The sequence below is a fragment of the Lontra canadensis genome, unplaced genomic scaffold, assembly GCF_010015895.1.
Source record: "Lontra canadensis isolate GAN:19392208 unplaced genomic scaffold, GSC_riverotter_1.0 scaffold505, whole genome shotgun sequence".
Classification (NCBI taxonomy): Eukaryota; Metazoa; Chordata; class Mammalia; order Carnivora; family Mustelidae; genus Lontra; species Lontra canadensis.
Window position 1 is genome coordinate 7,475 of NW_022631496.1, and position 13,083 is coordinate 20,557.

At 43.6% G+C, this 13,083-nt stretch overlaps 1 protein-coding gene across 1 annotated transcript; it reads right to left on the reverse strand.

Moving 5' to 3' along the window:
• Window positions 1-2,409: 2,409 nt before the first annotated feature.
• LOC116863075 (transcription factor 21) lies at window positions 2,410-5,519 on the reverse strand. Its single transcript, XM_032850571.1, has 2 exons — window positions 4,792-5,519; window positions 2,410-2,984 (listed from the first exon to the last, which is right to left on the reverse strand). Exons 1-2 carry the CDS (start codon window positions 5,239-5,241, stop codon window positions 2,895-2,897), a joined length of 540 nt encoding a protein of 179 aa, XP_032706462.1. The 5' UTR covers window positions 5,242-5,519; the 3' UTR covers window positions 2,410-2,894.
• Between the last annotated feature and the right edge of the window lie 7,564 nt (window positions 5,520-13,083).

The following is a 13,083-nucleotide window of genomic DNA, read 5'->3' on the forward strand; positions in this document are numbered from 1 at the left end:
ACCTGGACAGGGCCAGGGTAGGATGGCTGTCCCAGGACTACAGACACTGGAAAGAAGGGCATGGTGGGTGGGGGAGAGCTGGCTGGCCTAAGATAAGGGTCCATGGGGAAGAAGTGTTTAGACTGTAGATGTGTGTATGAAGGTGTTTGGGATGGTCACATTGCCACATTCCTGTGCCTAGTGGTAGCCATTACCCAGTCATTCCCATAGTGTTGCCTGCTCCTTTCAGTGAGCAACCCTGGTATCCCAAGTACACCCCTGCCTTGTGGCCGAGGCCCCTGTTAGCAGGCCTTCCTGAGAGCAAGACCTCAGGGTAGCCCTTCTGTTTACTGATCTTGGGCCCTGTATTTGCTCTCTGAATTCTGGGCTCTAGATTTTCAAGAAGTAGTCACACTGGTAGAAAGCTCTAGACAAATTTGGAGAGCACTGGGGAGAGGTAAAGGCATGTGTGAGAGAGAGAGAAAAATTGTAACCTTCAGCACTGCATCAAAGACAGAAAGGTGTTTTGTTTGGGCAATAGAAAGACTATCACCTGTGCCTTATGAACAGACACCCTTCTAGTTTCCCGTCAGAGACACTTTGAGGTTAGGTCAAGCATGGACAGCTCATCTCTGGCTACTTTGTGAAAGTAACTGATACATGCACTGATCTTTTATAAAGTGATTACATAAATATAATCTCATTTGTGTCCCACTGAGGTTTTGTGAGGAAAAAGCAGAAAAGTACCAGTAAGATTATTCTAGCTTTCATCGCCATTTTCAGAGATGAGAAAACAGAGGATCCAAGCCCTTTCAGGGAGAACCTAGAGTTGGAACCCGGGCTTAACTCACATGTTCCCTATTCATAGCCTCATGCCTCATGCTGAAAGCAAAGGCTTCAAATTATAGGAAGGAGGTATAGGACTTTTAAAAAGTCTGTTTGCAATTTGGGGGTCCCCAGAATTAGCAAGCAGAAATTTCTTCTTTGTGGGCCACCTGAGTAGGGTGCTCAGAATTTTGAGCATTTGGTTTATAAGAACATGAGTGGGAGCTTGGAAATTTTGTTGAACATGAAAAGCAAACAACTGAATCACTCTGGGACTCATTTCTGGATTGGATTCTGAATCTTGGAGCCAGGGACACTGGCCCTGTGGTTGAAGTGACCAAATGCAGGAATTTGGAGAAGGTGGAGGTGGTCAGGGCTTGAATTGTACTCCTAAAAGTCAAGTGGGGGATGGGGGAGTGGTAGGAAAGCCGGACACCAGGAGAGGTCCTCTGATGTGCAAAAGACAGGCAGGCAGGTAAGGAGTGAGCGAAGTTCCCAGCCATAGGAGAGGAGAGATTTGCACTTGATGGTAGCCTTCACTGGCATAGAACCTACCCGGTTCACCTGTCAGGACCAGTGTCACCGGCTCCTTCCCCGAAGGCCAGGGCCAGGCTTCTACCCACTAAGCAGACTAGGGGTTCGTTGTAGGTGCACAGGATGGACCGAGGGAGCTCTTACTCCAGGTACCAAACTGAGCCGAGAAAAAGAGAAAAAAAAAATCGAAAAGAAAGAGCAAATGAAGCGGAAGTTTCAAGGCCTTCTGCGAGGAATAACAGTATAAATAACTGAAGACGTCTTGTAAACACTGCGGTCATAACCCCGAACATTAAACAGCCCCGGTGGCATCTGGCGCATCGGCCGCTGTGGGCTGCTCTGGGGCAGTGAGTGAACGCGGTTCCAGGCTCCTCGGCCTCGCCTCTCTGTTTATCTCAACTTAATCTTCCCCCAACGAGCATGGAAGATGTTTAAATTAAAACCCAGTCCGCCGGAAGTCGTGGCTGGGAGCTGAAGGTGATGGCTAACTGTGACCGATAGGCAGGCATGAACGATGTTAGAAGTAATTCATTAATTACTAAGAAGAAATATATAGTGTCTGTTGTCGCACTTCCTAAAGGTTATGGAATTTACACTTTTCATAGCTCCCATTATTTCTTCACAGTTTGGTACTATGGGTTGCGAAGGTTCATGTCTGCGCCTAGAAAGCTAACAAAAAGTGAAATATATCTCCCTGCTCCTGTCATCAATTATACTGCGAAATACTTGAAAATCGGATTTTCCTTTTGGTATGTTTTCCCCTGGAATCGTGTAACTGTTAGTAACGTTATCCCCCAACCTTTTTTTGGGTTCACGGTTACATTATTTATAATTGTCTTAAAAGTAACCTGCAAACCTGAGCCCTGAGTTTCTTTCTGAGGTTTCAGTGCAAAATATGAGTTGCACCTTCCCAGTGGAAATTGTGTTTAATCTTTTCCATTTCTAGAAGTTTGGATTGAGGTTCAAACAAATCACTTGTATTATCAGGCTTCCCCATATTCTCCCAGTTTTCTAAGGTATCTATCTCTCTACCTATCTATATTTTGTAAAAATCACACCAATGTCAGGGCATTTAGCAATATAAAGAAAGATTTATTTTCGAAAGTAGCAAAACTTGTTTGAAAAAATATATATATCTTTAAGTGAATTACTTTATAAATGTGACTGTCAAAGTCAGCTATTCTATGATCTACATTTTACAACATATTGTACAAAAGATACACGTTGATAGGCTCTTATTATCTATTTATATATTTATAATTACATATTGCACTTGGACCAGCAAGGCTCGCAGAGTCATTCACGGTAGAAGTTAATAAAGTTAAATAGATGGGAATCTTTGTAAGTACAATTGATCTCCTCAGGTCTGGAAACGAATCTCCTCGTCGCTGTAAAGTGTTCTCGCGGGGGTGGGGGCGGGGGCGGGGGCGGGGGCGGACAGGGAGAGGAGCGTTGCGAGGGGGAAGCACAGACAGAGAGCAGGGAGGGCAGGGGTCACCTTCCCGGGGCCCGCTCCCCCCTGGGAGCGCGCCTTTCCCAGACTCGCACCTCCAGGGTCAAGACGCTGTGGTTCCACATAAGCGGCTCGCGGTCACCACTTCTTTCAGGTCACTCTCGGGTTTCCCGGCCACCATAAAGGGCCACGTCTGCAGGAGAGAAGAGGGTGGAGGAGGTAAGTGGCCTTGGAGGAGGAGTAGGGTGGGTTCCGAGCCTGGGACCAAAGGAGAAGGCGAGTTGGGGGCAGGCAGTTGGAGAGACCCTTTATCGCTGCAATTTGATAGGTGTTCTAGTGCGCCCGTGGCTGAATAATGAAAAAGGGTTGGTGCCGAGCCATAGCTCGGGGTGACAGAGCAAAGGGTTCATCCTAGTTGTAAGAGAAACCGAAAAGAACAAGTCCTTGGAAAGCCCAAAGGTGCTGGGACCGTGGCACAGTCTGGAGGCAGCTGTCCCGGTGAGCCTAAGCAGGGAAGCCGAGAAGGACCTCGTACCAAGTGGACGCCAGGTTCCAGGCGAAGTGCTTTCGGGCCCATCTTCTGAGGCCCTGGCCAGGTTTCCTACCGCTTGCTTTCCTCCCCGCCTATTTTTCTACTGCCAGCTTTCATTTCCTCCTTCACAAACCCGGGCTTTTGAACACACTTCCTAAATTAATCGTTGGTTCTTGGGGGGGGGGGATAATGCTAATAAAATAATATACACTCATATTTTATTTAAGATCATCTTTCTACTAGGCTAAGCGAGCGTTGCCTTTTCTCCTTTCCGAGGTGTTTTAGAATAAAGCTCACTTACGTTTCTTTATTCAAAGACGAACGCAGCAGCAACTGTAAATGAAGTGATTACTTTCATTTTAGTTCCAGATTTCTAAAAGCTATTTACTCATCTTTTTTTTCCGAAAAAGAATAAACTTTTAATTAGAGGGAGAAATAGTTACCAGCGCAAAATGTCGTTTTGGATCCCCTCCCCCCAATTCCTGAAACCAATTCAGTGAGAAGACAATTCAAAGCTTCAAACCTCTCCCACTAGTGCTGGCCGATAAGACGACTTTTAAGAGGAAAACCTCTCATTCTTATCATATATAAACAAAGGTGCTAGTAAGTTGTGGTCCTTGTTTTTCTTTAGAGCCTGGAAGTCTTAAAATTAAATCGAATAAAAAAAGGAATTAACCTACACTTCTTATACAGCAAAATATATTTGAAAGAAAATTCGCCTCAACGAGCATTACTTTTTTTTTTTAATTTTAAAAGATAGGCTGAATAGGCATACTTTTTAACATAAAATATATCACGTTTTTAAATCTTCGATGAGAGTGACCTATTTTAATGTTATTTATTATAGTCTAGTATCATTTATTACACTAATATTTGTGAGAATTTACTGATTATGCTGATACTTGTTAGAACTTCTGGGAATTAAAAATGTTAACCTACCTGTAAGAGAAGAGCCGAATATTTAAGTATTTGGGAACTTACATGACAATTATGCGGGCACGAATTTGTCTGTATCTAATGGTCCTAAATATGCTTGGGAAAGAAGCAGAGTTGGGTGTTTTTAAGTACAAAAAATGAGAAAGAGGAAAAAAAAAACAAGTTCTTCAGCTCAAAGAAGAATAAAGGGATTAATAAAATGCCTTCTGGGCGCGCAGCAGCTGGTGGGTGCTCCCCGTCCCACACCAGCCCTGACGGCGCTGGCGCGGGTTCGGGGATCCCTCCTCTTTGCCAGCTCAATTCACTTGCAAACTCTTAATTGGGCTGCCACGTCAAACACTTGCATAAATCATCCCTGCTCCCGCGGCTTGTAGGGCAGCGAGTGAGGGCCGCGTGGGATCTCCTGCAAAGGTCCCCAGGGGCGCGCTGGGCTGGGGGCGGCAGAGGTGCGCGCACACTCACTGGGCACACCCGGCTGCGGGCGCGCTGGGCGGGGGCATTCGGGTCGCCGCAGCGGCACCCGCGGACTTACCAGGTTGACTGGGTGAATGTAACCGTTCTCGTACTTGTCGTTAGCCAGGATCTGCCTCAAGTGCGCGATGTAGCTGGATGCCAGCCTGAGCGTGTCTAGCTTGGAGAGCTTGGTGTCCGGGGGCACCCAGGGCAGGGTGGTCTTGAGCCTGGAGAAGGCCTTGCTCAGCACCCGCATCCGGGCCCGCTCGCGCGCGTTGGCCGCGTTGCGCTGGACCTGCTTCCCCTCCTGGCTGACGCCGCTCAAGGGGCTCTTCTTGGTGGGCGCCTTCCTCCTCTTGCCCAGGCCTCCGCGGCCTTTCTGGGGAGACCCCGCCTCGCAGTTGGAGCTCTCCTCGGTGCTCTCGTTGGAAATCACAAACTCTTTGCTTGAGTCCATTTTCAGCCCGTCGCAGTCCAGCATCTCCACCTCTTGAAGATCCTCCACATCGCTGAGGGAGCCGGTGGACATGTTTGGGGGAGAGGAGGAGAAAGAGGGGGGAGAGAGAGAGAGAGAGACCGAGCGCGAGAGCAAGCCCCAAACCAGTGGGCCCCTGGGTGTGGAATGTGGAGCAGCCACTTCGTGTTGGGAACTGGAGTTGGGGTCTGGTTGAGTCTCACACCCGTTTCCCCTTCGCAGAGCTGTGAGAAGGAACGAAGAGGGCTTCTGCGGGGAGGAACCCGGCTGTCTTTCCCCACCCCCGGAGTCGTGGCCGCAGAGGAGTGTGAGAGCGCGCTGAGGAATTTGGTGGACACTAGGAATTTATCTGGGGAATAGAGAGGCGGATCCTTGTAGCCCAGGGGAGGGGCCTATTAGGCCCCAGCGGACTCTTAGACCCCTTTCACAACCGGAGGGAAACTCTTAGGCAGAGACCCTGATTTCCAACTTGTAATGTAAATCCTCTCAACTGCAATACGCAAATACCAGTCACCTTCCACTTCAGCCCAGGAGGAGAGCGCCCCACCCACAGCCCCTCTCCTGGGCCATCTCCTAAGGCCCACTCTCCCTCTTAAGAGGTCATAGCTGGTGGTTAGTGAGGATATCAGGAAAATGACCAGATCCTTTTGCTCTTCCTGGGCCTTCCAAACACAAATTTCACAAGCATCTCCCTGTCCTCACTTTCCCGCAGTTAAAGCACCAATTAAAATCCAGACAGCCATCAACTCCCTCCTGCCTGAGACTGTGGCTTTACCAAGGTATCTTATCGTCTGAACTGGGGTAAGTTAACAAAACAAGCGCTTCACTGAATCTTTAGGATGATGCAGGGAAAGGACCCAAATATCCATCTGCACCTGGTCCCTTTAAAGCTATTAAGGAACTGTCTGTGTGTACACAAACATCCTTGAGGCTCGCACACCCACAGCCACACACACAATTTAGTGGGAGTGGGGTCGCGGTGAGAGAGAGTCACGCAAGTGTATGGAAAGCATTTTGTTAATTGGTAATCTTGTCGTGACAAAATTAAAACTTTCCCCTAAATTTCTTTCTGGAAATGCATTTAAGAATGTCTTAAGAATCTTAGCTGCTCTCAGATATTATCTTGCCTGGGATTTGTTTTCTCCCTCCCCCAATGCCTGGGCCTCCTCCTTAGGACCTCTTTGCTACCCGGGTTCCCCATACGAAGTTGATATTGCAGAACACGGAGCATTGTTATCCGTTCAGGAAAGGTTTTTGTTATTGTTGTTGTTTGTTTTGTTTTGTTTTGTTTTTTTCTTTCCTATCTCTAACTCCAGCCTGGACCCACTTTTTCCTGGAGCATAAGAAAATCTGGAGAGTTAAGTAGAAAAGCAAAGGGAGCCAGAAACCAAGAGCTTGCACAAAATCCGTGAAATAAAATTGGAGAGATGGAACGCATGAATCTTACTGATTCTTCTCCAGGTTTTCTTTCCTTGCAATTAGGCACCAAAGATGAGGGCTGGAGCAAAGTGTAAGAGCACCTTCGGAACTTCTGGCTGGCGGTCTGTACCCCCCTCCTACATTAAGATATCATATCTCTAATCCTGGCTCAGCTGGGAATTCACTAACCTCTAACGTTTTGTTTTGTTAGCAGGGTCTTGTTTGCTTTCCCCCATGCTGTAAACTAAACAGATTGTCAGCAAATCAGTCTTTATTAATGAATTAGTGAGAACCCCTCCCCATAATATCTTTGCCCAGGATCCAAAATTTGTTAATCACCAGTGTAGAGATTTATGAGCTCTCTTATTTTCTGTTGTTTGTGCAGGTGGAGATTTAAATGACCATATCCACCACCAAGATTTATTGTGAGAGTGATTGATGTTATAAACCAGCAACAGGACTCTTCCCACAGCAGGGATGACAGAAATATCAAGTTGAAGTTGCCTTTGTCCTCATGCACAACGGACCCAGTACTACAACACAGAAAAAGTATAATAATTTAATCTGAGATCCAAGACAGCATTAAGAGAACACCCAGCAGGCCTGTTAAACATTTCCCCACTCATTCCCAAACTAGTTTCTTCGATTTTCCCTCCCTTTTCTTGCTCTTAGGAAGACATGGAAGTTATTTTTAGGCTAAAAGAACTATTGTGAAAGTAGACATTGGTCACACTTTGTGAAATATATGTTTGCAGCTACTGAGATATCTGCAAACTAGTCACAATTTATTTATGTATTTATTTAGGCTCCGGAGTGGGATCATAGTTAAGAAAAAGAACTATGGCCTTACCACATACCAAGCTATTAAGCTGTATAGATTTTGTTTCTCTGAGTACTCTTTTTTGGAGGGTCTGGTTGTCTGCGGCACCTCAGTTGGTAGGCTGCTCAGGCTCTTAGAGGGACAGCAACCATCATAGAAATAAGTACTGCTGAACAGATTTCTGCGATTTTTTCAAGGTCTGAAATGTAAGACGAGCAATTTCTGGAAGAGAGCAAAACTAGCTTCATGCCACAAATTGGTTTATGTGCCTAGCAATTATTATTGTTTTTTAGATAAGCAAGAATTAAGTCCACTTATCCTGCAGTGATACATTTAGAGTGGGAAGGGCAACTGGGTTAATAATGATCTTTGGGGTGTCTGTGAACACTCTCTAGGGGATGGTTACCAGTTTGGGATGTGAAGATGTGAAGAAGGCTGTTATTTAGGTATTTGGATGTGAAGTCTGGAAGAAAGTACATTAATATAAATAATACTTTTTTTTCTTTCCTCTTGACATTTTGTGTCTCTCCCTGCTAATAAACACTAAGGGGCAAATGGGTGGGAGAAATGCCTTATTGGATTTTACTAAGAAAACCAGTTAAGCTGTAACTTAAGCTGTGCCAAATTCTCCCCAAATATAAACTATATTCTGTGAGAAGAGAAGCACTTTTGAGAAGCTGTATTAACTCTTTCGATAAAAGAGAAATACTTAGAACATTACTGTTTCAAAACGCCAACTAGAAAGCTTGTGGTTTGAAAACAGGAGGTAGTTACTAAAAGTTCTTGCTTTACTTTTAAGAGAGAGTTTATGCCCCAGAGACATCTGGCCAATTTGCTGTACACTTCTAACGATTTGTTTTGCAAGAAAGACTATCTTTGAAAGATTTCAGGGCTAAGGAAAATCTATCTCCAAAGGTTGTAAAATAAAGATTAGGTGTGGAATGTGTCCTTGAACTTAAATCCTGGTCTATCAAATGATAAATTTTCAGGAAGTTCAAATCTGATTCAGTTGTGCTTGGATGAAATAATTTGCTTCCTTTTTTATGAGAAGGAAAATGTTACAGGCTTCTTTCTGACTTTATATGCCATCACATTCTCTTTCCTGGGGTGGAAAAGGGGGAATTATGTCTTCCAATTAAAAATTTAATTCTTTTCTCATACTCTCCATTTTTTGGCCGGAAAGCACACAGGCTGGCAAATTGGAGAAACTACCAATTCTGGTTTTTTTTTTCCCTTTCTCTTCTAATGAATACCTCCTGAGGTGTTATTCTCTTTACTTGATGGCAACCACCACTTAAAAAATGTCTGGGCTTTCTGTGCAAATCAGTGCCTCTTTCTCCATTTAACAAAATTGTCACTGTATCCTTAGCTGCGACTGATTGAATGTTTTCCATCTCCTGCTCATAAGCTTATTTAAATCTGGTTCTTTTTTTTTTTTTTTTTTTTTTAAGAGCAAGGGCAGGGAGGGGCAGAAGGTAGAGGGAATCTTAAGTAGGCTCCACACCCAGCGCAGAGCCTGACACGGGGCTCCATCTCATGGCCCTGAGATCATGACCTGAGTGGAAATGAAGAGCTGGATCCTTAACCGACTAAGCCACCCAGCTGCCTCCCCTCTTTTAAGTTACATTTTTAACTTAATTTATAAAGTGAGTACTGTCTCTCCTTATGTGTTTCAAATTGTAATGGTGTTGGTCTATCATATTTTAGCAGTTAAAGTGAGTAGAACACTAGTGAGTGAGATTGGTGACTATTTAAGGAGGTCAATATAGCGATACGGGTGTTGTGTTATCTAGGCCTGGAATCAATTATGATCAACAATCAGAAGTCCTCTTCGTGTTCACCTAACCCCTCTGCCCTTTCCACATTTTATTCAATGAATTGTAGCTCCAAACCCACAACACTAAGATTTAAAGCTGGCAAACAAAACCAAACAAAACCAAACAAAACCAACAACAGTAAAGTCCAAAGAAAGTCCAAACGCATCGTGGCTTTTATATCCAAGAAGCAACCTTGTATCTACATGCTCCATAATGTGACTTTGAAAGCAGCCAAGCCCATGTGCTTGAAGGACAGAGTTTACCTTAAGAAACAAGTTGGCTGAAGGAAACTCTGGAAGATAGTGAGAGATACAACTTTCCAAATTCAATTCAATTTCATGTCCTCCCAATCCTAGAGTAATTGTATCAGACCTACTCGATATCGGGAAAAAAGGGAGGAAAACCTGAACAACTCTCTAGTTGGGTACTGGTGAGGAACTCTGCCTCCATTCTTCTATTTTATGTAGCATCTTTCCTTTCTGTTGTCACTATTAAGGAAAGAGCTAATATATAAAGTGAACATCTTAATAGAGATCTGTGCCAGAGACTTGCCCCTTTAACAAGGAAGTTTTAGAAAAGCTTGCTTGAAGATGACTTGTCTGTATCTTAATGTGAAGCCTGAGAGAAAATTCTCCCAAATTCTCCTAAAAAGAATAAATCTTGTGGATTACACGAAAGATACCTGTAAAACACATATATGTTAGACATGTTTATTGGTGGCTATAAAACAGAGATGGGCCAACTTGCTGTCAACCTCCTTCCTGTCAGGTTAGGAGAAGACGTGCACTAGAATTGAAGCCTATTTCTGGTGATTATCTCCTGATCATAACCTTGTGGCAGGTGCTTTTCGGCTGGCGGAGTGAAGAGTCATGGAGTTTAGATCGCAGGACCGGCAACAAAGTCCTGAGACTGTGACTCCTGATCTCAGGAACATGAAATATTTCCAGATGATATACTTAAAAAAAAAAAAATAGAACCCTCAAGTAATAGATGGTCAGAATTGGAAGGGCGGAGGACCAAGGGAGGCCTAACTAGCCAAGATTTCTGTGCAGGTTCACATTAGTCATTTGTGACCAACTTGCCACTTGAACCTATGTCCTGATTTGCCTTCTAATGCTTCTTGCACAAAGCCAGAGTGCTTTGAATTGTTCTTCCTATTTGAATAACGATAAAATATGTGAGAAAACTTATATTCTGTTATCCCCTGTAACAACTGAATCCTGAATTACATAAAATGAGGTAAATTTAAGCTATCCCTGGGCATAATGCCTAGAACCTCATCTAAAGGTGTTTTAGTAATGTAAGTTCCAGAATAGCCTTGTTAAAATCTCATCTCTACCATGAGGGCCTGATGGGTGGCCAAGGGCCACTCATTCAATCTCCTTTTTTACATTTTTTTTTTTCCAACTCCTCTGCTAAAACTCTGGTTCCAGCCATCAAAATCCTTTGCTCAGATGACTATAAAAGTCTCCTAGAGGACCTTTTGTTTCCATTCCTGCCCTTCTAAAATCCGTTTCCAAAGAAATTGTCCAAGTCATTCTCCTACTTCAAATTCCTTAAAGCTTCCCATTGTGTTTGATATAAAGTCCAAATTCTTTATCATGGCTGGCATGACTCTACTTTGCTTACCATTTTCAACCACACAAGCCATGGGTGTGTTCCTCAATGACACTGTATCATTGCTTATGTCAGGACCTTTGTCCCTGTTCTTTCTCTTTGGGTGCTTCTCTTTGGCTTTCTGCATGGTGGGCTTCTTAGTTTTCAGGTCTGATTTCAAATGTCACCTTCCAAACAAGAACTTCCCTGAGCATCCTTTTAGGAATATTTTTGTCCTATCATCCCATTTTACTTATTAGTAATAAATAACAGAAGCCAAAGTTTACCACAAATCAGACACCATTAAAAGTATTTTCCAGATTAACCCATTTAATTCTAATAGAAACTTTGGGAGTTAGGAACCTTACATATAAAATTGACTTACAGAGAGATTAAGAAAAGTGTTTCATTCAGAAAGTTGCTATTCCAGTTGTCTATTATTGTGTAATAACCCAAATTCGTGACTTCAGTTATTTCTCTTATTTCTGTGGGTTGACCAGATTCTGATGGTTGGTTTTTACTTCAGGTGTCTCCTGTTGTTGTAGGTGGAAGGAATCTGGAGCTGGAGTCATCTGAAGGCTTGCTTAGGCTGAACATCAAAGGTGACTTCTTTATTCACATACTCAGTGCCTCAGCAAGGATGGCTAGAAGAACTAGGGCCTGGCTGGGCGTCTCTTTCTATATAGTCTCTCCACATGGCTTCCTCAGCCTGACAGTCTCATGTGCCTGAACTTCTAATAGGGTAGCTGGCTTCCTTCTGAGTGAACATTCTATAAGACCCAGATGGAGGCTGAAAGTCTTCTTACGGCCTAGCTTGGGAGAATGCACAACATCATTTCTGCCTCTTTCTATTGGTCAAAATCAAGTCATGGGGTCTTCCCAGAGTCAAGAGGGAGGGACCTATACAAGAATATGAATACCAGGATGTATGGTTCATTGGCTGGGGCATGGATGGTTGTTGTCATCCTTGGAGGCTAGTTACTACAGTGGATAGTTGCAAACCAAGATTTAAACATGATCTAGCTCTAGAGCCTTATTTTATATAGCTAATATGTCCTAATTGTTTTGTTTAACTGTGTTTACTTTATTATTGTCTGTTGACTCTCCTTCCCCCCTCTTCACTATAATGAAAGCTTTAGGAGTGCAGGGACTTTAGTTCTAGACAGGTGGTCCAGAGTGGGTGAGTGACTACTCCAAAAAGACACACCAGGACTCGGGTTCCTTCGCTGTTGTTACTCTGTTGTCCCTGAGCATAAGTACCTTCCCATACATAGGTGAAGTCAGCTTACCCTTACCCTTAACAGTTCTCAGGGAGGGGGAAAAGAGGGTGAAGGGCAAGTGGATTTCTTATAACAAGATCTGGAAGTTAGACATATCACTTCAGTTCCTGTCATATTGGCCTCTTTAGCTGGAAAAGGAAAAGTTTGGAAATACAGTCTCTAAATATGCTCAGCTTAAACTCAGAGTTGGGGGAATCCATTAGTAAGAAGAAGGAAAGCCAATTCAGTCTCTGGCCATATATTTGTAGCATAAAGGATTAGGTTAACATATATGGAAAAATACAGATCACAATTCTATGAAGTTTAAGATTAGTTCAAATCAAGTACTAGTGGGCTTCAGTTCTTACTTGGAGCTCAGAAAAATATTTAACAAACTATCTTTGACTGCGTATGTGAGAGCACTCATCAGTGTGGGTCATTTCAGCCAACGTCGTCAATATTTTCAGCTTAGTAAATGGCTTTGTAAATTTACTGTTTTTGAGGATAGACCAATGAAAAATGTGTAGGTTGCTAAGGTTATTACTAACAACCATTGGCCCTCCTTAAAGTCCTTTAAGTTGCTTGTTTAATTTCTATCAATTTTGTCATGTGGTGGCAAGGTTGAGAGTGAGTAGAAAACTTTTTTTCTCTCTTTTAAAAAAAATTTTGTTTTTCTGACATACTTTCAAGATTTGCTAATAGTTTGCTGTCTTAGGTTGGGCTGCCATAACAAACCTATGTTCTTACAGTTCCAGAGGCTGGAAGTCCAAGATCAGGCTACCAACATGGTTGGTGTCTGGTGAGAGCTCTGCCTGGCTTGCAGATGGCTGCCTTGTCCCTGTATCCTCACATGGTCTTCCTTCTGAGAATGTGCAATGACAGAGATTGCTCTCTTCTTATAAGGCCACCAAACCTATTGGACCTACTCTTATGATGTCATAATCCGAATTACCTTCTACATGTCTTCTCTCCAATGCAGTCACAC

Coding starts and splice junctions, on each gene's coding strand:
- LOC116863075 (XM_032850571.1), bottom strand. CDS start 5,241: ATGTCCACCGGCTCCCTCAGCGATGTGGAGGATCTTCAAGAGGTGGAG. Junction 2,985..4,791: donor ACATTCACCCAGTCAACCTG/GTAAGTCCGCGG, acceptor TCTCTCCTGCAG/ACGTGGCCCTTTATGGTGGC.